Source organism: Scheffersomyces spartinae (genome assembly GCF_019049425.1).
Source record: "Scheffersomyces spartinae strain ARV_011 chromosome Unknown scaffold_32, whole genome shotgun sequence".
Classification (NCBI taxonomy): Eukaryota; Fungi; Ascomycota; class Pichiomycetes; order Serinales; family Debaryomycetaceae; genus Lizanozyma; species Lizanozyma spartinae.
The window spans coordinates 23,761-49,399 of record NW_025065079.1 but is presented as its reverse complement, the minus strand read 5'-3'; the positions used below and the strand labels follow the sequence as shown (position 1 = coordinate 49,399).

The 25,639-nt window shown below is 38.1% G+C and overlaps 8 protein-coding genes across 8 annotated transcripts; 4 read left to right on the top strand and 4 right to left on the bottom strand.

The window, feature by feature from the left end:
• Window positions 1-363: 363 nt before the first annotated feature.
• PEX10 (ubiquitin-protein ligase peroxin 10) lies at window positions 364-1,472 on the bottom strand (the record flags this gene model as incomplete). The annotated part of the gene is made up of 2 exons (XM_043194250.1): window positions 364-1,334; window positions 1,409-1,472. The coding sequence occupies 2 exons, from the start codon at window positions 1,470-1,472 to the stop codon at window positions 364-366; spliced, it is 1,035 nt and encodes a 344-aa protein (XP_043046911.1).
• A 179-nt stretch (window positions 1,473-1,651) lies between these two features.
• Window positions 1,652-3,859, bottom strand: RAD32 (DNA-directed DNA polymerase eta; the record flags this gene model as incomplete). Its single annotated transcript, XM_043194249.1, has 1 exon — window positions 1,652-3,859. The coding sequence occupies one exon, from the start codon at window positions 3,857-3,859 to the stop codon at window positions 1,652-1,654; it is 2,208 nt and encodes a 735-aa protein (XP_043046910.1).
• A 198-nt stretch (window positions 3,860-4,057) lies between these two features.
• On the bottom strand, window positions 4,058-5,581 carry AIM14 (putative metalloreductase; the record flags this gene model as incomplete). Its single annotated transcript, XM_043194248.1, has 1 exon — window positions 4,058-5,581. The coding sequence occupies one exon, from the start codon at window positions 5,579-5,581 to the stop codon at window positions 4,058-4,060; it is 1,524 nt and encodes a 507-aa protein (XP_043046909.1).
• Window positions 5,582-7,474: 1,893 nt separating this feature from the next.
• Window positions 7,475-10,099, top strand: ADAEC (Adaecp; the record flags this gene model as incomplete). Its single annotated transcript, XM_043194247.1, has 3 exons — window positions 7,475-7,478; window positions 8,081-8,086; window positions 8,349-10,099. 3 exons carry the CDS (start codon window positions 7,475-7,477, stop codon window positions 10,097-10,099), a joined length of 1,761 nt encoding a protein of 586 aa, XP_043046908.1.
• A 1,484-nt stretch (window positions 10,100-11,583) lies between these two features.
• Window positions 11,584-12,996, bottom strand: CMK2 (calmodulin-dependent protein kinase; the record flags this gene model as incomplete). Its single annotated transcript, XM_043194246.1, has 1 exon — window positions 11,584-12,996. The coding sequence occupies one exon, from the start codon at window positions 12,994-12,996 to the stop codon at window positions 11,584-11,586; it is 1,413 nt and encodes a 470-aa protein (XP_043046907.1).
• A 1,474-nt stretch (window positions 12,997-14,470) lies between these two features.
• UGA11 (Uga11p) lies at window positions 14,471-15,952 on the top strand (the record flags this gene model as incomplete). Its single annotated transcript, XM_043194245.1, has 1 exon — window positions 14,471-15,952. One exon carries the CDS (start codon window positions 14,471-14,473, stop codon window positions 15,950-15,952), a length of 1,482 nt encoding a protein of 493 aa, XP_043046906.1.
• Window positions 15,953-19,455: 3,503 nt separating this feature from the next.
• On the top strand, window positions 19,456-22,848 carry KQ657_003525 (uncharacterized protein; the record flags this gene model as incomplete). The annotated part of the gene is made up of 1 exon (XM_043194244.1): window positions 19,456-22,848. The coding sequence occupies one exon, from the start codon at window positions 19,456-19,458 to the stop codon at window positions 22,846-22,848; it is 3,393 nt and encodes a 1,130-aa protein (XP_043046905.1).
• A 445-nt stretch (window positions 22,849-23,293) lies between these two features.
• On the top strand, window positions 23,294-25,492 carry SET2 (histone methyltransferase; the record flags this gene model as incomplete). Its single annotated transcript, XM_043194243.1, has 1 exon — window positions 23,294-25,492. The coding sequence occupies one exon, from the start codon at window positions 23,294-23,296 to the stop codon at window positions 25,490-25,492; it is 2,199 nt and encodes a 732-aa protein (XP_043046904.1).
• Window positions 25,493-25,639: the final 147 nt, after the last annotated feature.

Here is a 25,639-nt window from a genome sequence, read left to right as displayed (position 1 = left end):
TCAGCTACACTACTTAGACTTTATAGACTTTTGGCTTGTCCCGGGAACGTACGATTTTTGTTATTGAACTTAAAACTATTATTTTTAATCCATCTTGTAGTGCGCTCGTAGTCTTCTGCTGCTGTGTTAATACCCATTGGTTGTGAGATTTCAACCTTGTAAAGCCATGCCATTCTCTTTCCGTCACTCAATATACAATATTCTAGAGGCCATTAACCATTATGCTTCTGTTCCAGAAACATACAAACATACGGTATCCCCCATATTGGCTTGACTTCGCATGAAGATAATATTACGAATATTGAAATTGCTCCAAAGTTCGTAAACGTAAGCCAAGTACAATCATATTGTTGTTATTTTATATCACCTGAGTGGAAGTAAATTCTGTTCAGAACACTGTTGTCGACACAATGGACACTCAGGGTGTTCTCGAATCCAATCAACTATACAATCCCAACAAAATATATGACCACAGAGTGCGGCAGAAGGATTCACCATAGGTGATAGACAAAGCATGCATGATCTAGACTCCTCAGGTATGTATGGCAACTCATCAGCATTTGAGAGATCGATATTCACCAACGCTTCCTTCTTCATACCTTTCTTCAAAGCTTCCAATGTCTTGAACTTGCTAATTCGTATAGCGTTACCTGGTAATGTCTCCTGATCGGATGCATTGTGTTGGTTGGCATTCTTCTGCTCTTCCACATAGGTCTTGAACTTAATTAGTGTCTTGATGCCAAATTGTAAAAATATCAATAGACCCAAAAGTGAATAGTTACCATTTTGGATCTTACTAATATCTTTGTTGTGTCCAAATGCATATCTTAAACCAAAGATTCTCTTTGATAAGGAGTAAAATTGTCCAGAAAAATAGAATAATGCAATATGAAGATTCATAAACGTGTCCAAAGTGTTTCTGTAAGATGATAAAAACCTTACTAGCCATTCTATGTTCCCTCCACTCGATTTACGTTTGTCGTCCTCATCTTCATCATCATCGTCATCATAAGCATCGTATTTCTTCCGAAGTAGTTTCATCAATGAACTTACTATATACGGCATCAAGGAGTAAGACGCAACAAATCCAAGTCGCCGCTTGATCAGAGGCAATCTGCTTCCAGATTTGTTCACATATATAAGATCAACATACTCTTCTCCCAAAGTTCTTGCCCCAAGTAATGTTGTTAATGCCAAGTATAGACTCTTAGCAAACACCGTAATCTCTTCAGGATGCGAATAAACAAACCTCTGGTCCTTGAGTGCATGTATGACATCTTGTATCTTGGTTCGAATGTCTGATTCAAAGTAAGCATCCTTTTGATTAGCTCGTACTATAGCATGTGTTAGTAGGCTACCCCACAATCGAGTCTCATATTATATAACTTGGTTTCCTCTAAACACGTACCTATTGTTGAAGCATTCGCAAATGGCAATGCCATCGAATTTGTACTTTCCCTTGACTGAGACATTATAACCTCTTTTTGAACTGTCAATGTAGTAGAGGGTGTCCAACGTATTTGTTTCAACCTCGGTACCGTTCCTTTTGATTTTCAATCATTGAATAGTATTTTGTGTCATAAAATGAATATATAGGGTACTAAGTTTACTTCATACTTAAATGTACTTCTTAGATCGGTCATAAAGTATATTAACCATTGTAGGCCTTTGAAAGCTCAAGTGCATAGTGATAATCACTATGCTCCATCGGATCGTCTATCTCTTTCTCACATTTTGAGCAATAATTTTCAGTTCCGGCTTTACCTTCAGGCTGGTTTGTGGTTACAGGCACTTTAAGTCTATTCCGAGCATTTAGTAACTGATCTAAAACCAGTACTCTTTGTTCTCTTTTCGCCGCAGTTGGTATCGGAGAAGGAGACTTTCTCTTTTTGGTGTTCAGAGAATCTGTTGTCCGTTTTTGAGATTCATTGAACTTGATAAATAAGTCTTTGATACTTTCAGATTTATTGGGCTCGTTCTTTGGTATACTGTCTGAAACTGGGAGTTTAGATTTGGGTGCCTTTTTAAAAGAAGATTTTGTTGATGTCTGTTGTTGATCTTTGTTGAACTTTGTGAAAAGGTCTCTTATTAACGATGTCTGAGCACGTTTCAGAGTAGATCCACTCGATTCCTGAGTCACTGTCAGGGGCGCTTCTGTAGACTTGATTTCATTTCTCTTCTCTTGGTCGAGTTCAGCAAACAATTTTCTAATGTTTTCCAGGTTCGAATGTCCTGGTTCTGGTTTGAAAACAGAAGTCTCACTTACCTTAGTAAAATTGGTAGCCACCAATGAAAGCGCATTAATTGGAAGAATAGATATGGTTTTAATGTCTTTCTTTCCATCATCTAAATCCTTCAAATGCTTACCTCCATTTTTTAAGTGTAAACTAGTAGTTTGGTCAAAGAATTCTTTCAATAATCTATAAGTTATGGATTCAAGAGACTTTGAAAGCTTTTCATAATCTGTGTAGAGGGGAACAGATGATTGTCGACTTGTTTCTTTCCGATTCAAATTTATATGAACTGAAATGGTCTTAGGACGTCGCACAACATTTCGACGTTTTGTTGGCAGAGCTGTAGTCGGTGATAGCTCCATGTTTTCGTCATCAAGCTCTACTATTCTGCTTATTATGTCACCAACAAATACTTTAATCCAATCAAATGCATCTCCTAAAGTTTGGACTGGATACTTGACTTGGAAATTCTTTCTTGACATCATTGATTTAATTTCAATTCTAAATGACAATTCCAGTCGATTAACCCCTCGTACTAAATTATATAATTTTTGAATTAATTGCTTATCCTCCTTCAACTTTTCCTCCAAGGTCTGTACCGTGAAATTGTCTCTGATGTATGCATTTGAGTTTTCACCCTTTGGTATTTTAAGTTTGGTGATAATTTGTTCCCCGATTTTCCCTCCCATTCCTTGCATGTCAGTTAGTTCAAACTTCTTAAGAAAGTCTTCTAAAGCACAATTTCGTACTATTGTTTGATTGTCAGGTTTCCGGAACCCACCAGCTAACTTGGCCACCACTCGATTGTTTGCAATTCCTCCAGAAGTTGTGTACCCTAAGTTGTTGTAAACATCTTGGCGCAATCGGTATAACAAGTTGGAACCGATAATGAAACAAACATCATCCCAATCTGTAGCGAAAGGTTCAAATGTATCGTCAAATTCATTTTTTTGATTACCTTTTAACTCCTCTTTCTCATTCTTATAAACAAACCCATTCCAATGTAAAGAAGAAGGTAGTTTCCGAGGTACAGGAGGAAGAGAAGTATTAGGATCTTGATTCTTCTTTAAAGTAGGAAATAGCTGGAATAATTCATTATATATCTGTTCACCAAGATCCATGAAACATTCATCCACACTCGCCTTTTCTATTCGATCACATGATTGTTTAAGTACCTTCATGATCTTTCTACTTTCTCTTCTATATGGATCCAAGGAGACCTTGCAGAGTCCTTGGTTGGGGAGCTCATCCAAATACGACCACATGGGGTCTCCCTTCACAAACACTGCAGCATGAGCGAGAATAACGTGTGGACACTTTTCTTTGGCGGTCTTGATGGTATCCATTCTGCCAATTCCGTACTTCCTGGCGGCATAGGAAACTGCTATAAGCATATTCCATTGAACGCAAACTACTGGGTCATCAATGGATAGTCCTAATCTTAATTGCTCTACTTGAGCAAAGAATGCATTCATGTCCAAAAGAGCTATTGTAGAAAGTGGCGATTGCCATGACTCCGAAGCCCTCAGGAATGCGTACAAATCTTTATAGATGAACTTAGATGAACCATAGCCATCTGATTCAAGACAGTTGTGAGGATTTTCACGAGGATTCAAAACAGACATGACATTATTATGTCTGTCTGTTGAAGTAGTGGAGTTTCAGACTTTGATCGTTCAAGTACGCGTGTAATAATAAAATTGATCTCCCTTTGTACTGAATAAAAGCCATATACAAAGATTATGAATAATAGCAACCTACAATTAATTATAGCCATATAATAATGACACAATTGGTTATAATAATTAGACTAGAATTACTTATTAGAACTGGTATGTTTCTGAAAGGAAATGGATACCTTTTGAACTACACCATTTTTCACTTTCATTTACTAAATCCTTAGGACCACAGGCTATGACCCAGGGATTCACCTCTGATTCCAAGCCAAATCCAATGTCATCTAGTTGTGGTCTACCTCTATGTTGTCTATAGCTTGGGTTTTTATCGTTGTACGGATCTTGGCTATCTTCCACTTCTTCCATGGTCTCTAATTGAATTCCATTTTCTTCATCTAGAAGTTCTTCAACTTCAAAGCGATCTTCGCCATTTGGTGAGGACGTAAACATATCTTCGGATATCCCTGTCACATAAACATCAACGTTTTCCATTTGGGAGAAATGATCCAATATATACAAATCCGCTTTAGATCTAATTACCCATACTAATCTGGAATTGACACCTAATGATTGTAGATTTTGGTGCACAGGCAAACCAAACGATATTCCAGAGCCTCCACAAATGATTAAAATGGTCTTTTGATCGGCATTCTCATAAAACCCTTCGGGTATTGAAGATTCAAAGGGGCCACTAACAACATAATAGCACTCACTAACAGGTATAAATCTAGACTTTTGAATTATGAGACTCACTGAGCTCTCACTGTGCGGAGACGAAATAGTATACGGATGCGAAGGAAGTAAGTATTCCTTAAACAGAAGCCCATTAAGACGAATATGTGAACCGGGTAACCAAGAAACATCAAGGGAGTTGGGTTTCACGAATTTCACCACTTGAAGCTTGCTTCCCGCTCTCCCCTGGACAACCTCTAATATTACAGAACTCAGATATGCCACCTTATAATAAAGTTGAACCCCTAGTAATATGACGGATATTATTGCAAAAACAGTGACTCCTGGTCTGGCATGGAAGGGAATCAATACAACCATAAGTACCAAGGCAACATTGTGGTAAATATAAAATAGGCCATAACATTTGTTTCTGAAGAACTTGAGGGAGATTATTATCAAGCCAACAAACACCCAAAACACAATCACCCCCAATAAGTTTGAAACATGGAATGACTTTTTGATCACGTCTCCAGCCTTCCACCACTTGTAGTAATAGGCAAGAGCATGTTCTGTCAAACAGGCAAAAATAATCCGAGAGATCCATTTGTGCAATCCTACCAAATCAAGATAGTTACCTAGAAAACCAGGTCTGATTACTAAAAGTATATCCAATGGTACCAATGCATAAGCCAACCGACCAAACCGTTTTCCTAGAGTAACATATTCACTTGGTAGATTGATATGGAAAAACGCTAACCCTAAAATAATTCCACTCCAGCATGCCGTCAGCCAAAAAAGTTGAGCTTTTCTGGTTCTTAAAGATTTAATCTCTGGAGGATATCCTTTTGATCTCCACAGCCTTGGAGCTATAAAACGACGCCAACAGTATATGAGCAAAGCAAACACAACAGTCAAGCAAAGCAAAAGATTACCATATTTGATATTGATTTTATGATGGGAGCCTTCGTGTCGAGATTGAACTCTGTTACTGGTTACCATTGGAACTCAGATTTCGAATTCTAATAGACACAGTTGTAATCATCATCATTTCATTATGTGAAGTAACTAAATAAAATTGTGAGGTTTTGTGGGACAAAACCTCTAAAAACGCACAAATTGGTCCAGACCTACGGAGAATCTGTTGCCAATCGCAAATAATATTTAAATGGCGACTTTGATGCATGAAGGCTTTATAAACACACGGTAGGTGATTCACTATTTACGGATTAAATAATGCACTAGGAAAAATAAGTGCAAAATTGAGGCCTTTAGAGAGAACTAGCCGCATAAAATTAAGTAGATTCAGCACCAAAATGAAAGGTTTTAGGAACCACACCGCCCCCGTCTGTAATTAAGAGTCTTTGCGTGTTCTGGAACGGATTTGTAGTAAACCTTCATGGCTTTTCTCACCTTGTGTGATTAACATGACAAGACTATCGAAAGATGTACGTAGTTGGAGAAAGCAGAAGAAAAAAGAATACAACCAGTAAAAAAAATAAGTGGCCTTTCTGACGACATACATCTAAAACGTTTACATCACTATTGAGCTATCATAAGTGAGATAAAAGTAGCATCTCATTGGATACCGTAGGCTCGGCAGGAAGTACTGGAGTCATAGCAGGTGAGTTTGTTTGGTATCCAGTTGTCAATCGGTAAAAAAAAAATCAGTGACCGAGACACAAAATCTTTGTATATTAGAAAAAAAGGGAGGTAATCCTACCACCCCTCAAAAACAGAAACGTATTAATATTTTCGTATATCCACGTCTTCTAGGACTATAACCATCCTACTTGGGCATTCCGATTTCTGACCAGGACCTGCATCACCTCATAAATTCATGCATAAAAGGCTATTTTTGTGCTCTTCTAAGAACGCCTACTACTTTTCTGGGAACACTTATAAAAAGTGGTGTTATCACGATATCCTTGGTGCTTACACGAATCATATAATGTAGTTAGGTTGTTAAAGCTACAAGAACAATATATCCTTGCCCTTGCCTACACATTGACTAAGAGGTCCAAGTTGCTTTAGTAAACTAAATCATCTTAAAAGGCGAACTTTTTTTAAAAAAAAAAACGGCTACTATAAAGACGTAATACCGAAGAAGAAAAGATGACGGACTTCAAATCGAGGAGTTCCTTTCCCATTCTCTTTCTATATATGGAAGTAGGGTGGTAAACTCGCATACTCTGGTTACAATGGAAATCTGTATGAGAAATAACATCACCCATACAAGAGTTAAAACTTTCACTTGTTTACGCCGAATTAACAACAGCTATTCCGATAGTCCATCAAGCATAAATCCAGGGTTAAAGAATTACAAACTTACTTGATATGAAGCCGCCACTACATGCGGCAATCACTAACCTTCTATTTTATGGCTTATCTTTTTGAAATAACCACTTCAATGTGGGAAGTTGCTAATCAACTACAAGTTTGGACTTCACCAGGCCTAAAGCCAACAGATATTTTGCTAATAAGAGACCATTTTCGCATGGAGGCTTGGATGGTAACAAATTGGCCTTGTAGTGACCCCAATTTTGAGCCGCAGAGTGTCTGACGTACTCCGGCTACTTAAAAAAGTTGTGTACCTGACGCATAAATTATTAAGATAGAGCCCCTTGTTTTTCATGTGGTGTTCCTTGTTCACCTCCGAACTTTTATACAGCCTAAGGTCTTTTTTCGACAATTACATGTAGGAAACGCATGCACCACCTCTTATACTAACCTAGAGGTAGCGAGAACAAATTGGAACCAATGGAAGGAGGAGGAATCCTATTGTCTGCATAACATGTTGCAAGTCCCACATATTTTCTTTCCCTTGTTATACTTTTTAGAATAGTTGAAAGTTTATGTATCTATTATACGTCACTGTGGATTATGCACTAAATTATGTGTGTGTAAAGTGGTACCTACATACACATCACCAAGTCAACTGAAAATTAACATGAAACGAACTAAATAAGCGATTGAACAAGTTTAACCATAAAGGAATTCTAATTTTGTCTCTCCCGCTAAACGCTTGTCCTTAAAAATTGGTCCTATTTCATGGAGCATCTATGTAAATTACTTTTATTAAAGATTCGTATAGGTTGGTCATATTTCGGAAACGTAGTGAACTGATTGGTTATTCAGCTTTCTGTTATTAGCAAATAGTGAAAAATTACATTCTAATTCAAATTATGATGCCCCGCCCAGTAATCTAACTCCTAACGCAGTAACTAGATTACAACATTCACAAGTCCACAAAATTTATGCATTCTCTTTTTATTTTTTGGGTTGTGTGGTGGTGCAAGGGTTATTGTTCCTGCCAAGTCATCAATAGCCCCCAAAAAAGAACTCAACGTAAATACAATAAGTCAATCAAGCGCCTATTGTTTACCTACAGATATTATGTAGAATTCCAATTCGGAACTCATTTTCTATTTACTTGTGTGGGTGAATTTAACAAACGGTACTTATTGTTTGAGAGTAGGTATACATATGAATATATAATAGTATGGGGTTTCCCATATATAGTCACCTACGGTTGTATCGCGTTTTTGCACTTTTTACCATTTATCAATACTCTGAGAGCTAGATATAATAGTGAAGTACTACGATAGCTTTATTGGTACACTTCTGAAGATATTATTATTGAGTAAAGTTCAGTAAACTATCCTTAACTCAACATTAGCAAGTTTCTACCTACCTACCCACCTCGGAATAAGCTCAGTCGTATTACCATCACGTTTAAAGAAGAAATCATTTCCTAACATACAACTAGTCATGGTTTATTCAACAGAAGCAGCCAGATGGAAGGCATATCAATTTAGTGATCCATTTTCTAGCGGGAGTTTCTATGTCTGTAATAAGACTAACCATTATTTTTGTCGTCCCGATTGTGATGCAAGACAAGTAACCAATTTACGTTCTGAAATAATATTTGTCGATACTTCAGAGGAGGCATTAAGGTTAGGATATACCCCATGTGAAGCATGTTCACCTATGAGATTGCCTCATACAGATGTGAAAATGTTAATTAACTGTGTGTCCCATGTTAATTCCCAAATTGGTTTCTTATCTCCTTTAATGGATGAAAATGAAGATTTAAATAATCGCAAGATCAAGGAAAACATTCTAGAGACCATGAGAGCTAGAGGAGATAGTATGTCTAGTGGTGAAATTTCAGGAAATAGAAGAGCTTCTGCTCCTGTTGTTGGTTATAATGGGAACAATTCAAGAGATTACGACTCTCACACATTATCCAAAAATGACTCAGATCACTACCGGTTAGTTGATTTGGCTTGTCGTCATTTGGCTTTTGCTGCTGCTAATAATGTTTCACCAACTTCGTATTCTCCAAATGAGGCCTCGTCATCTACTTCACCTGATTTGCAAGGATCTTCATCTTCATCTTGCAAGAGAAAGAGAAAGAGAAGAGGTGGAATATTGGGATTCAAGGAATTGGCTGCCAAATCAAAACTTTCCCCATGGCACTTCCATCGTGTTTTCAAGTCGGTCACTGGGTTGACTCCTAAGAACTACGGTGATAGGTGCTATGAATATTTGAAAGCCAGTAAGGCGGATAAACCGGACTTACACGGAGGCAGGCCACTGTCAAAGGATTTACACTCATCCATATCCAGAAAGTCGTCCCGCAAGAGACTTATATCAGGCTACATTCCAAGTGAAGAATTATCTCCAAGAAAGAGAACAAAGAGTTTAGTATCAGAAGAAAGCTATGGTCTGTTTGATAGAACACGTTCAGGACAATCGATGGAAGAAGCTGGTGTTCCAGCTACTTATAGTACGTTATCGTTTCCAGATTTAAGCAAGTCTTATGATTATTCCTCCTATGATGATGACAGTCTGACCTCAAGTTCGATGAACCAGCGTTTGCATGCCAGTAGTGAAGGCGCAGATATGCCTAACTCTTCGTTGCAAATGTTTTCACAAGATTTCAACCTGGAATTGAGCCCAGTTCAAACTCAGATCCATCAAACCTACTCACTGACGTCTTATCCAAGTGGCTCTAGTTACTATTTTAACAAGAGCCTATCATCTCTCAATTATCGCAATTCACTTGTTGGCCATTCTGCTGCAACACAGAGAGTGGGTGACTACAATTTGACACTTTATAACAACAGCCAGCATGAGTTGACCAATGGTTCAGGTTTGGAACGTCCTGCTAACAATGCCGGGAGTTCTTTCTCCAGTAGCACTAGTGCTAGTCATTCAGGTGAAGAAATTCAACTTCAAGGATTTGTTGATCCATTCAATAACTATTATGGTGCTAATAACACTAATCAATTCAATTACAGTTACAACAATGGCTTAATAGCACCATATTCAATAGCTAATCCTGGTACTGGACCCCAAGCTACAAGTGGTACTCTTTTAGCACTTGGATCAAGCGGATCAAGCGAGCCACCTAACATAGTTTCAACCAATCCAGGTAACAATGGAGAAGATATGTATAAGACAGGATCCGACAACCTACAATTTGAACTTTTACATGGTTATTCTAACATTTGATGGGTGGAAAGGTTGACTTTAATTAGGGTATTTTTTTTTGGTTTATTGTATTTTCTAATATGGTTTTATTCATTAGTTTCAGTTCTTCTAATTGTTTTTGTTTATTGTGGTTACTTTTCCAATGATTATATTGCGCACGGTCATTAGGTTGTATTCTCTTGTATGCCTGTTTGTATATTTTACTGCTAAGCGACAATTCGTCGTAATGAACAATCTATCAATACTTTAGTCGCATATATCCTTCCTAGTAGGATCATCATTCCTTTCCATTGCGTTGGATATGTCTGTCGCTTAGTCCGTATAGTTATTAGTACTGATGCTTTGGTCAATGATGAAATCAGGCAACATGCGAAATGCGTAAATGTGCGTAACGACTCGTAATGTACGCATGTTGTCTGTATACATACAGGATGACCGATTTGTCATCCCAGTCCCCACAATCTTGAAAACACAACACCTAACGATGCACTCTCGTATTTTAGGCAAAGGTGCGAAATTTCCAAACGACAAGTGGCGCAGGTCGGTTCTATAAACTGTGAGTGAATGGTACACCCCCATAATAAAGGGTAGCACCCATTGGTGTTTAAGGTTAGCTATGAATCAGGGGTTCAATAAGGCTATGCATTGAAAAGAGCTTTTTAATTCAATATCTCTTGTACAAGGTGGTTAAATTCACCGATAATTGTGGGGAATCAGAGATCGTGACCACTTTTTCGAGGTCAACGCAAATTGGCAATTTTCTTAGTAATATTAATCGCCATGTTTGGCCTTCTAAAAGGTAAGGAATAATGGTATCGATTGTATCTATAACGCATTCGAGAGACGCGGCTGTGGTCTCTGAATGCAGCCGTGTCTTACTCAGAAATCATAAACGCAGAACAATAAGACTATTAAATGAAATATTTCAACTCCTAACACAAAACAAAAAGGTTTGTCGTAAATGAACCCCTCATTGGTGTTGAGCTCTTGGACGATGACTTTTACAATCTAGAAAAGGCGTTGACCAACTAAATTAAACTTGTATCGTTTAAATTTAAAATTCTTTCTAATCGAGATCTGTCTCTTTCGATCACTGGAGCAATCTCCCCTAATTTTTGCCGTATATATAACGGCGACCAGTATACGAGCGAGGTATGACTTACGTCATCTGTCATACCAACAGAACCGAGATGTAAATCTATTTTCATCATGCAAGTATCCTTTCCGTGTATTCCACGCCACGCCACGCCATTTCCACATGCGCATATTTGGTCCACGCATAAGCATATTTATTCTATTATTAGGTGCATGTGCAATTTGTACAGATGCGGAGTATGAAAGCTTTTTCAACTTACAGGAGTTTGAAAATTTTTCCTTACATGAGAAAAAATAGAGCTATCTCTGTGATGAAATTTCTGGTAAAAAAGAAGAGCTTACATATAAGCATGTCGTATGGGTTTCAGTCTTTCTGTCAAAACAAAAGTGGTTAAAGTTTATCAGCCAAATCACTTTCCAGGATCATCTGCAGGATCATGTTCCTTGTATGTTCGAACTCTCTCCTGGTTTTCAGAGGCAGTGTGCACAAGTTGAACAAAAGCATTCGCTGATAATTTGGACTTTTCCTTTGTCTTGTTGGCTTTATCACTTGGTTTTTTGGAAACCTCAAGACTTGAAGCAGCATGGTCCAGCTTATAAGGTGACTTGATTTCAGACAACGAAGCCTGGGATTGAGTGTTTCCGCTAGTGTCTAATGATCGAAGAGCTGATTGTAACCTCAGCCAAGAGTACAATGGACTACTGGAAGCAGTACTACCTTCTAATGTAGATGATTCACCAGACAGTAATTTCATCTCTTTCCCGTCTTCTCCAAACAAATTAATTTCATTTGGATCATCGTCATCTTCAGTTTGGTACTCCTTCAATTTCTTTATTCTGTTGTTTAATTTTACCACTTCAATCACTTGTCTGAATTTAGCTCTGGCATTGAAACCTTGTTTCAAGTTAGGTAACAAGTCCTTCTCCTTATGATCCTTGGCTATAGATACTAACCATGGATCATTCAATAACTCAGTGGCAGTAGGTCTTTCATCAGGATTAAATTGTAAAGCTTTAATAATAAACCGCCTTGCATCTTTAGAAACGTCTTTCCAATAATCTGCATGGAAAATGACCGCATTATTATGCTTTACTTCAGCAATAAAATCCGTTGCATTTTCAGATCTAAATGGAGAATAACCACACAAAACTGTATATGCCACAACTCCTAAGGACCATATATCACAAGGTTTCCCATGACCTAATCCCATAATTACTTCTGGAGCAGCATAACCGGGTGAACCTGCTGCATGAGTCAACTTTTCATCAGGAGAATGTAATTTCTTTGCAATACCAAAATCTGCTAATACAATTTCTGAGTCATCATCAGGAGTTAAATACAAAACATTTTCTGGTTTGATATCTCTGTGAACAATGTCTTGATCATGCAAATATTCAAGAGCCTCTAAAATTTGAACAATTACTAAAGATGCATCATGTTCAGTAAATTTCCCTTGCTGGATGATTCTATCAAACATTTCACCGCCAGTAGCCAATTGAGTAACAATATAGAATTTATCCTTTGATTCAAACCAATCACGGAAACCCACGATATGGGGATGGTGTAATTCTTGTAACATTCTCAACTCATCAATGACCATCTGTTCCTTCCCCTTCAATGATTTCTTCAATATAATTTTTATAGCCACCTCTTCACCTGTGATAGTATCTTTTCCACATCTGACAGTGCCAAACGCCCCTACCCCTAATGTCCGACCAAAAGTATACCTCGACTTCCGGCAATATGATTCCGGTTGCCCACTTAGCTTGTTGAAGATATTCTTGAAGGTACCTGGGGGCTCTACAGCAACTTCTCCGGACATTTTTTGCGTTGATATATAGAAATGTGGAGTAGGAAATGTAATTGTTTAACAACAGGAGTCAAAAATATTGGGAACCCCGGTTTGTTCCACGCTGCAAGGGAGATAACACCACACTAAGAAATACAACAAATAAAACACTTGATTATTATTTATACAATAATCAATGGCTAACAAGTAATCGCTAACTCTCACCGTATATACTCAAGTCTATCCAAAAGGGATGATGAAGGAAGTTGTGTGGATTTGAAATTGTTGCTATTCCACCTCCAACTTCCTCTTCCTCCTGCTCTATCACCAAACAGATAGATTCCGGTACATACACGCCAAAATGAGTGCCTAGTCATGTAAAAACGTACAGGGCCTTTGCTAATAATGACATCACTGATTCTGCCAGATTGCAAGCCGTTGACGGTATTGTAGTTAGGTGTCAAATCTTACATCGCTCCAGAGTATAAAATACGAAACCGTTGATTGTCGTAAAAGCTCAAGTTTAATTCTTAAAAGCTAATTTTAGAAGCAAGGAATTGCATTACGAAAGCTTTTGTGGTTTATAAACAAAATACGAAGTTTACATTTTGTACATGAAGAGAAATACCAATTGACTAGCACTGGCTAAATTTTATCATTGGGTACCTACTGTGAATATCCTAGATTACGTAAGAAATTAGTAAGAAACACTTCGTAATGGTTCCTCCTTCCTAATGCGGCTGTAGTGGCAGGCGAGTTCCGTGGCCGATGAATCTGGAAGTCAGCTGGCGGGTTTCGTTTAGAGTCTATTCCATAGTTAAATAGCGTTCTTAGGGTAACGAAATCCGGGAACGAAACGTTTTCACGGTTTCTGACTGGTATCCAATAATCTAAGCATAAGACAGCCAATTGAAAGGGTAACATAGAAGGTTACCTCTTTCCATAATTCGATCCCTGCTATTATGACGTATTTGTTTAAGTATTATGGCCAAGTAGTCGCATTCAAACATTAGGCGCTCGGAGAAGAAGTGTAGAGAGTTTTAAGGCGTATAACAACGCCAAATGATTTTATATAACCGATTAACCGATTCAAGCACCGAACGCTGAACTTAACTAATGTAGCTCCGACCGAGTAAAAATATGCCCGTGTTAGCACGATTTGAGTTTGCAAATATGGTAGCAAACTGAAATTGTGTATGGTTATCGGTTTGTGGTACTGCGAGGCTATTGTATTAGATGGGGATTGCCTGTCCACGGCGACTCAAATACAGAACGGCGGAAATCGAAATCCATGCGAAAAGCATACGATAATCGTAATAGGAGATCGGTTGCTAAAGCCTATTCGATAAGTATATAATGATGTCCGTTCCCAGTTGAAAAATTGTACATTTCTATTTACAGCTTTTTACTGATCATTGTCTTGATTGTCGATAAAAATTAGATACGTACAACTGGTTTTGTATTATTATTCCATTTGATTTGAACAGTGACAATCTGAAAAATAAAGATGATCAGAACCGCATACAAATCAGGTATCACCAGAGCATCTTTGTCAAAGCGCTACTTGGGTAATGTGTCAAAGCTTTACTATCCTGAAGAAGTTACTGGTCCTGTTCTTGTTTCTGAGAATGTTCCTGGTCCTAAGACCATTGAATTGAACAAAAAGTTGGGTGAACATTTTGACAACAGAGCCACTTACTTTGTCACTGATTACAAGAACTCTTTAGGTAACTATATTTCTGATTGTGATGGAAACAAGTTATTGGATGTTTACGCCCAAATCTCATCTATTGCCTTAGGTTACAACAACCCTGCATTGATCAAGACTGCTCAATCTGAAGATATGGTCAATGCATTAGTCAACCGTCCTGCTTTGGCATGTTTTCCCAGTAAAGAATATGGTCAAATCTTGGAAGAAGGTATTTTGGCCGCTGCTCCTCCAGGTATGACAAAGGTTTGGACTGCATTAAGCGGTTCTTGTGCCAACGAAACTGCTTACAAGGCTGCATTGATGTACCAAGCTAGTATTAAGAGAGGTGATAATGATTTCACTGCCGAGGAATTGTCTTCAGTAATGGACAATGCCCTTCCAGGTACTAGCGACATGGTAATTATGTCATTCGATAAGGGTTTCCATGGTAGATTGTTTGGTTCTTTGTCTACCACTAGATCTAAGGCTATTCACAAGTTAGATATTCCTGCTTTCGACTGGCCAAAGGCTCCTTTCCCAGAATTAAAATACCCATTGAGTGAATTTGAAGCCGAAAACAGAAAGGAAGAAGAAAGATGCCTTGCTGAATTTGAACGTATCATTGATCAATGGCCAACTCAAATTGCTGCTTTCATCGTTGAACCAGTTCAATCTGAAGGTGGTGATAACCATGCATCTGCATTCTTCTTCAAGGGTTTAAGAGAAATTTCCAAGGCCAAAGGTGTTTTGATGATTGTTGACGAAGTTCAAACTGGTGTTGGTGCATCAGGTAAGTTCTGGGCTCATGAACACTGGAACTTGCCAACTCCTCCAGATATGGTTACTTTCTCCAAGAAGTTCCAAGCAGCTGGTTTCTACTTTGCTAACCCTGATTTGCAACCTAAACAACCATTCAGACAATTCAACACTTGGTGTGGTGACCCATCTAAGGCTTTGCTAGCAAAGACAATCTACCAAGAAGTTACTCACTACGGTTTGGTTGGTAGAACTGCTGAAATTGGTGACTATGTATACGGTAACTTGCAAAGTATCTTTACCAAGTTCCCTACTCAAGTAAAGAACTTGCGTGGTGAAAAGTTTGGTACCTTCATTGCCTTTGAATTCAACACTGCCAATGAAAGAAACGCCTTTTTGGTTGCTGCTAGAAACAAGGGTTTGAACATCGGTGGTTGTGGTGACCAAAGTGTCAGAATGAGACCTACTTTGGTCTTTGAAAGGGAACATGCTGATGTTTTCTTGCAAATTGTGGAAGATACCTTGAAGCAATTGTATCCTTGAGGTGAAACACGGTGCATTTGCGGCGTATTATAGTTCATGCTAGTAATTTATTAATCATCAAAAAATAGACGAAAAAAAAGTATATTCACTTTGATTAGTAAATCGTGGTTGTTTGAGGTAGTCGGAGTTATCAGCTGCTCGAGCCAATACTGTCAAGCTCAGATTTGTTAGGAGAAAAGGTCCTAGGAAGTAATAGGACGTTTGTCTAACTGTAATATCTATTTGGCAATTTTACCTAAGGAATATGCGCTTACTGAGATAATATAGGTTCGGCGTAGTGTACCAAGTGCCACGGCCTAGATCCCCTCACGTTTCCTTGTAGTCTAATACAACAGGTACCGATTGCAGCCGAATTGTTGCGTATCTTAGTCACTAAACGCAACATAATCTAACCCATATATTTGGGTTTAACCTTTTCAACTTTCTTTGCCTATTGTCTGTTATTGACAATTTTACGGGGCCCTTGCAGCCACTAGATTATGTAAGTTTATGTGGCATGATTGGGTGCAAGAAATCTGCAAGTTTATGGTAGTACTAATCTAACGTTCCACTGAACGAAACGAGATCATATATTTTCATGCATATGGGTATCAGTATCCCTCTTGTTCAAAGTTAGTAATATGTTCGCAATATGCATTCAATTATATCATTATGCGTTAATGACGTCTGCTCTGCAACATATTTTGAACGTGGCACCATTAGCCCCCACAGTAGCTAATCCGATACACTTTGTGTACACTAGGTTCCTTAACTTAACTTCAGGGATATGAATACAATACAACTGTTCTCGGTGATCATGACCAAAGAAACTCAATTCAAGTTCTTACAAATACTTAAGGGAGTGCCATAAATACGCTTGACGGTTTAAGAAAAAAAGGAAAAAAGGTAAACGTCTTGACGTAATCGACCAGAATTAAATCGGTGGCTTTAAAGAAAAGTTTGATTTAATCAACTTCAACCCTATTACTGCGATAACAAAACTTGAAGGATGTTTCAACAATATAAGCGCTTGTGAAGTATTCCATGGCTCTTCTGAAAGACTTTGGTAAGTTACATCTCGAAGTAAGTGCAACATTAATTCTTGTAGCGGTAATCAGTTGCTGCACATTACTTCATGCAGTAGAAGTATGCATCTTGGTTATTCATACATTTCGCCAAATTACTCAAAGATAAAGATACTGTGATACTGCAGTAGTACCGCTAGTATCGACTGCTAAAGATTTGAGAGAAAACATTCTAAATTATCATGAATACTCGAAGTAATACCATAACCTAAAAAGTCTGATCTACTTGTATACAGTTGCTAGTGGTGGTAGAATTTCGTACACTTATATTCGACCGTATTGAGGTTAATAAACAACAAGGAGGAGAAAGGAGACTCTACTTCCACAGGTAATAATTTTACTTGTATGCCGAAATTACCGGATTTTGATAATAATTAAGACGATTTATTGTAAAAGTGTGCATATTTGGGGTAACACTGATCCTCAATGCTTTAACGGCACAATCTAGAGCTATAATTACATAACAAAAACTATCACTTGACCAGCTATTTCACTTGGTGCATACAATACATTACGATTCCTCTTCATCAGCTGAAGCAGGTCACCCAATGCGAAGTTCCTTATGCTGTTTAGACATAAGTCGTGCCCAAACGGACAAATACCCTCGGACCAAAAGAACAATTAAGCTGGATAAGGTTAAATATGATGAACGGGATGGGATGCACTTCAAGAAGAAATAAACTATTTAAAACAACTTCACTTTTAGGATTTGGTTCTAAGTTATGATAAAATTGAAAAGCCATCTATTTTCATTATTTTCCGTTTGGAGCGTAGCCAACCCCTTAATCCTTTCATCATATTACCCCTGTCCTAAACTGAAGAAAAGGCTAGCGGTTAAAACTGTTACGCATCTAGACACTTTAAGTTAGATGTAGGTTAATCTGTAGCGCAGTCGGCCAGCGCAGTTTTTGTGCTTCTGTAACCCAATTATGGTTCCTCGTATACTTGTTGTTGGTATGTCGGGTCGGAGCATCAGCCAGACCTTTCTCATACAATTGTGTGAACTGTATACCTCTAGGACCAAGTGATTGAAACAGAAGACTGATCATAGAAGTTGAATAGTCGTAAACGTGCGTTCACTAACTTTATTTACCACTTTCGTGGTATGTTCGGCTCAAATAACTCTAAATAGAAATCTACGACAAAGAAGTGTCAGTTACAAAAGACCCCAAGTAACCGCATTAACCTTTTGCGATAAGCTAATTATCACAAGACTGAAACCCGGGAATCGACTTGTGTCAGACATAAACCGCCAAATGCACTCTGAATGGTTCTAACAAGGAATTGGCAAAAAGTGTCTGACTGCAGGCGTGCACCTGACTCCATTGTTTGTGGTAGGCCTTTAACGGCTTATCCATCGACAGATATAGGCCCAGCACAGCATCTGTCAGTTAGAAGATGTACCTACTGACAGCAAAGAGCACCCATACCCACATGAAAGCAGGAACGAACTGAACCAGGTTGACCTCCTTGAAAGCTATACACAACTAGTTGCACGATTAATGTTGAGTTGTGTAGTACAAATATCCATAATTAGTCAAAAAGTATAACTTTAGTAATTTGTCGGATTTCCAGGGCGGTACATTGTTTTTTTGTCACGGCATTTGTAGTCGTACATTATACCTCGAATTTATAATAATAAAATACAAAGGCATCGCTCCCCATGTTATAAATCCACTACATCTTACTCCACATCTACCAAATTAATAACATACTATAATAACCTTCTTATATCGTACACTCGCCCTATAGCGAAAGGCCCCAACCAAACGTAAGGAGTCCTCGATAAACGACAACGACGCAGCAAGAGAACATTCTCTCTTCTCGTCTCACCCTCACTGTGTTGTCGGGCTGTTAATAAAGTGTACACAAATGTTAGGTAAGTTGTTCAAGCAAGGGTCAACTCTGCTGTTAAACGATGCAGCCAATAACCAGAAGAACAAGGATCAAGGGGATAATATATTAATCGGTTTACATACGAGTCTGTCGAGCGATACAATCAATGGTAATAGAAATAACGTGCCACAGCCAACAAGAATTGGTGGACATCATATATCGTCGCTCAACAGTACAATACAACTTCCCCCACCAACTTTCACAGGCCAAAATGTCTCCTCTCCTCTCAGCCAATCGCCTTCCTATACTAGTGATGATAATTATTCCAAACAATCCTTGTATGGAACTGTTAACAATATACGGCATTCCAATTTGCTGTTCAAATACTTCAGATTAGTGGTATGTCAAGATGGTGGCAATCTCCGCTCTAAACAAGTTTTGTACGACTCTTCAGCCACCGAAGGATCGCTTCCGCCCCCTAGTCTGGCATCGTTAGTCTCCTGCCATAGTCCGTCATTTGTCCCCTCTACACCTCCCCCAAGCTTGCACTCTTCAACAACAACAACAACAGGAAAGGTGAAAGGACTTCACCACCATCACAGCATGATAAGCTCTAGCATACATCATCCCATTAGCGAAATCAACGATTACATGTTTGGATGTGGACTTCCCTCCACCGAAACAACCTGCATCACGAAAATCCATTTACTTCCAAAGCTAACAAGTTTGTCTCAAGGCTCAAACAACTCAGTGTTGGTAACAAGACTATTTCTGATTACCAGAGGAGATCCCTCATCAGCTCAGAAGTTTCCCTCGGTTTTCAATTTGTCAGATCCCGACTCATGGAACCCAACAGCTGCTTTACCAACTAGAGAAGTGTTTGTTAAGAATCTCAAATCAAGCAATGGAGTGAGTTTGAATTCAAGTTTCAATTCGAATTCGAATTCACCGTCATCATCTTCTCCACCTGGCGCATGTTCTTCACCCTTATTGAATTCCAGTAGAATGGGGAACCTATCATCCAAATATGCCATTGGGATTGTAATACCTTTGGAATCACCAGAAGAAGATTTAATGGATATTTTAATTACTAATTGGGATGAAATATCTCATTATTTGATATTATTACAGAAAGTTATTGCAAAGAAATTGATATCATTATTACGAAGTTCCTTAGATACCACGACTTTTGGGTCCTCATCCTTTATCACGCATACAAAACGTATTCAATTTCCAAACTGGATCCTACAGCATGAACCTGATATCCTTCATCAATATTATAAGCTAATTAAGCTCATAAGTTATGATACTAATTTGCCGAGGTTGATTAATTCCAATGCGTTGATCAAAACTTCCATGTCCAAAACCTCGTCAAAATATAATTCTTTGCTTTTGAATTGGGTTCTAGAAGTTCTCAACTGGTTGGAGTTCAAAGATAACAAACAACTAGCAAAACCATCGATACAGACAACTACTGCATCAAAGACGTCAACTATTTCATTAACTACAGTGTCAAATAGCATTACCTTCAACAATAATAAGGGTCCAACTCAAGCTTCCAATGTCCCATTTCTTTCTTCTAGTTCACTAAAACAAGGCAGCATGATGGAATATAGTAATACTGCTCAAGCACATAATGGAATCTCGGAATCCTCCGGATCTGGTCCTAATTCAAACAATAATAACCCGGATGTTTTCAAAACTTATCATACGTTCCTTGCAACGTTATTTTCACTAGTTTTGCCCCTTCGCAAGAAGCTTACTCACAAGCCAATAAGTGATAATGGTAATGAAGATGAAATAAAAAGGAAACACAAGGACGTTACCCGGATTGTTATTATGACTGGAAATCCTGCTGTTGCAAAGAAGTTGATTTTCATACTTAATGCTCTTGTTCCCGATGACTCGTTGTATGATTCCTGTAAATTGGATTTTTCAATTGTTGATGAAGGAAATGAAGTTCTTTCGGAAAATGAACAAGAAGAAGAACAACAAGAAGAACAACAACAAGAAGAAGAAGAAAAACCTTTGAGCTATGGAAGCAGAGGAGACCCCGCTTCTTTATCAAAGAATGGAAAGACTTCTGCAGAGAATATCAACCATAATATGACGACTCTTCTCCCTACAACATCTGCTGCATCACATACAAGTGCAGAAAAGGTGTCCATGACGTCTCCACTGACCCAAAAATCTGTTTACACAAGTTCTGATGATCTATCTAGCTTTTTGGAAGCTTCTCCAAGTGTCGAGACTGTACGGGATCCCACTGTTGATTCGAAATCCAAAAGCCCAACAGTTGAACCGATTCCTATTAGATCTGGCAAAAGGGATTCCAATTCACCAATAGGTACTCGTGCAATTTCAGACCAATCTTTCAAAATTGGATGGGAGCTCCCTTATAAGTCGACACCACACATTCTGACTTCAAATAAGAATAGTAGCAGTGCAGCGACGTCAAGCGTAGAAGCCTCTACTGCGACAGCTCAGGTAATCCCTATTAGCTATAATCCTCCTCAACTTCAACAACTGCTGAACAATTATCATCGCAACAATTCTATGCTGAAATCTTCTTCGTTTGTTTATTTGTCATCGAGTTTGAATTCATCTTTGAGCTCTCTGTCGTCCCAATTCTCGTTGTCGAAACTTGGAGGTAGTTTCTTGGAGAAATGGAAGTGGCCTTCAAGCTATTCCAACCAATCGCTGCAAAATACCAGTGGCGGTAACTCTGTTGCCACGCCAAATGCAGTTTACAACAATATGAATTGTTATTTTGGTCAGCAGACTCTGGGACAAAGCGTTAGCAACTCACATAAGCTGAATTTGAGTTCTCTTATGAATCAAGGAAGTACTAATGGTAGCAGTACCTATTATAATTCTTCGCTTGATGCCAGTGAATGTCTTCCACCATCAACTATTGGGAGTTTAACCAAAAGGTCATCAGTGCATTCTTTGCGGACTCCCTCACCTGCAATTGTGGATCATTATGATGATATACAATCATTCCAACCAATATCGTCACACCACCAGCAACACCTGATCCCTACTCCTAACAAGTTGTCAAGAACTCAATCCATGTATGAATTGTATAATAAGACATCTACAAACATGCCAGGGATATATGATAATAGTACCGGTGTGCTTGCCATCAAAGACAACTTAACTCTCAAAAGAAGCAATAACAGTGCATATTTACCGTTGATTGATGATTCTGCTGTTAAAAATGTTGTTGCTCATAATAACAACTGTATCAAACGCAAATGCTCTGAAATTATGAATAGCAAAAAATTAGAAGTGACCAAAAATGAAACCTTGAATGCTTTAGAGATTCCACTTTATACCAACAAGGAACTTGATGGATCTTTGTTGATTAAAAAGAAACCATTGCTTCCTGTTGTTGCATTTGCAGATGAATTCCGTCCTGAATTTACAATCCAATCGTGTCCCATGAGTCCTAAATTGGAGAATCAGATTCTAATTGCCATGAAGAACGATGTTCTATTTTATCAAACACATTGTCAATTTGAGTCAGTAACATCACGTACAATATTTGTTAGTTTGAGGGCTCGTGAGTTGAAGGTTCTTGAAATGACAGGCACTACAATTAATAACCCAACATCTACATCTGATAGTGAAGGGTTCCACACTTCTTTATCTAATGATGGAACACAATCTCAGTATACACAATTGGGAGTTTCGCCTCAGAAACCTAGCACGTCGTTCAAACTGAATCCTAGCAGGAAGAAGCATTCATCGTATACTTCAAGCAAACCTTTAACTCAGAGTGAACGGAACCGTATAAGTGCTATTGATTCCGTGTTTGATGAAATAGCTCATTTGGTGAGTGCCAGTCAAGCAAAGCTAGCCCGGAGAACAGAAGCTTTTGCCGAGGAGGAAGATGATGAAGGGTTCACTCAACCTGATGATAATATTTGTTCACCTACCATTGCTGGGTTCGATCACCAGTTGTCGAAATTAATGACAAAGTTGTTTCAGTAGTATATTGCAGCACAACGTCAGGCACACAAGTCACCAATACTCCCAACCCTTTTATGACCCTATTTATTTATTTATTTATTTATTTATTTATTTATTCATTGATAATTAGTTAATTATTTTTAAGGCTTTCTGTAGTACTAAAGGTGCTATGTAAAGTTTCTTTACCAATACACGACTTTGTTGATGGAAAATTGATTGAAAAAAAAATACAATGAACTACTTTGAAGTCAACTTATGTGTTATAGCCACTTTCATTCTTGTTATCAGGGTAATATAGATCTGCTTAAGGCGTTTTCAAATTATATACAGTGTCTTATTGGCCGCCATCCTTTTAAAACTTTTTTTATTTCAACCATACGCTTGACATTCATTTTGGCATCATAGCAAAAGAAAGGCTTACGAATTTAGTACTTAGAAAAGGCCATCGAAAAACATTCCAAGCATAATGACGGATGTTAAGAGTCGACAAGTGCAGTTATATTTGGATGCTGAGTCGAAAACCGAGGAAGCACGATCTAAGTTTGAAGAGCTTGCGGAATGTACATACGGAAGTAAGAACTTAGGTAGTAGTGGACAAGTTTTGGAGTACATGTCTTGTGACTGTGTAGAGCAATGGGACAGTGAACAGGGCATTAATCTTGCGTGTGGTGAAGACAGCGATTGTATCAACCGAGTTACCAGTGTGGAGTGTATCAATAAACATTGTGCATCAACATGTGGGAAGAACTGTTCCAATCAACGGTTTCAAAAGAAACAATATGCTCCAGTAACAGTATTTCAAACTGAGAAGAAAGGGTATGGTTTGCGAGCTGATAAAGAATTATCAGAGGGACAATTCATTTACGAGTATATTGGGGAAGTTATTGATGAAAAGGCATTCAGACAACGAATGATAGAATACGATACAAAGAACTTTAAGCATTTTTATTTCATGATGCTTAATAAAGATTCGTTTATTGATGCCACTTTAAAAGGTTCCTTAGCAAGATTCGTCAACCATTCTTGTAGTCCTAATGCCTTTGTGGATAAATGGGTTGTAGGGGAAAAGTTACGAATGGGGATCTTTGCTAAGAGAAGCATTGCCGTTGGAGAGGAAATCACTTTTGACTATAATGTGGATAGATATGGTGCTCAAAAACAACCTTGTTATTGTGGTGAACCCAACTGTATAAAGTTTATGGGTGGGAAAACTCAAACAGATGCTGCAATGTTATTACCAGAAGGAGTATCTGAAGCCTTGGGTGTTACTACCAAGATGGAAAGAGCTTGGGTACGTGAAAATAAGCATAAGCTCAAAACAACTAATGAAGATAGTGGGATCAACGAAGATTTTGTTAATAATATTCCCATGCTTTCTTTGCTGCAACCAGTTGAGGTTTCTAAGGTCATGGGAGCTTTGATGAAGAATCAAGATGTGTTAATAGCTTCTAAACTTATAGAAAGATTATTTTTGACCAATGATGACAACATCAATTTGGCAATTATAAGGTTTCATGGTTATAAGACGTTTTCAAAATTAATTGAAGAATATAGAACCATTGATTCCGAACTTTCTCAAGAAATCTTGACTAAGATATTAAAGATTTTGGGGAAATGGCCAAAAGTCACAAAGAATAAAATCAGTTCTTCACAAATTGAAGATGTGATAAGAAAATTGAAGGCTGCTTCAACTAACGAAGAGATTCAAACATTGGCTCAAAGTTTACTTGATGAATGGAGTACGTTGCTGATGGCATATAGGATCCCCAAGTATGATGGAAATGAAGCATATAATCATAGCCCTATTTATGGTAGAGGGACACGATCTCCAGAACAACCTTCCATGGATGGACAGAATTATAACAATTCACAAAAACAAGAATCTCTGGAATTTGGTACATACAATGATGCTGATGGGACTCCGTTACCGGATGGTTGGCAAATGGCTATTGATAAAGATACGGGGAAACCTTATTATTTCCATACGGAGAAAAGATTATCGAAATGGGAAAGGCCAGTATCAGCTATAAAACCTCAATTACCCAAGGGGCCCAAGTTTGTTTCAAAGGAGATAAATGGAAGGGGAGGAAGAGAAGGAAGTGGTACTCCTAGGAGCAAGCATCACGAAGAAGAAGAATTAGCTCGTCGGGAAGAAGATAAGTTAAGAAAGGAAAAGGAGATGCTATACAATGAAGTGCTTGAAAAGGAGAAGCGTTTACAAGAGTTAATTCAGCAGAGTCAAAAAGGAACTCAAGCGGGTATGGCTAGTTCTGTAAAGTCTTTGAGTTCCAATTCCAATGGGGGTATAAAGAACAAGCAATATAAATCGCTGAGTCATAGAACACCAAGTACAGAGTCTCAATGGATGGCATTATTTGCCAAATATGTACCTAATTTACTTCGTCTGTATGAAGCGGAAATTGGCCGTGAAAACATGAAAAAGTGTGCCAAAGATTTGGTACATCAATTGGCCCAAAAGGAAGTGAAACGTGACGCAGAGAAAACTCCCCCCAGTGAGTTTGTTGATTCCAAAGTTAAAAAGATAAAGGAATCTGTGAAGTTATTTATGGAAAAGTATTTGGTCAAGTACAGAAAGAAGCACGATAAGAGGAAGCATGAATCCAGTGAGAACAATCAAAGGAAAAGGGTCAAAACCGATGATTAGGCATACATTATTTTTATAACTATGACTACTAGAAATACGTTTATTAGCTTTAATATTCTATAAATTAAGTTTAGGAAATGCTTAAATAAGTCAACAAAAAATAATACATTTCATGGAATTATAAACAAGGTTATTATCATCATCAAT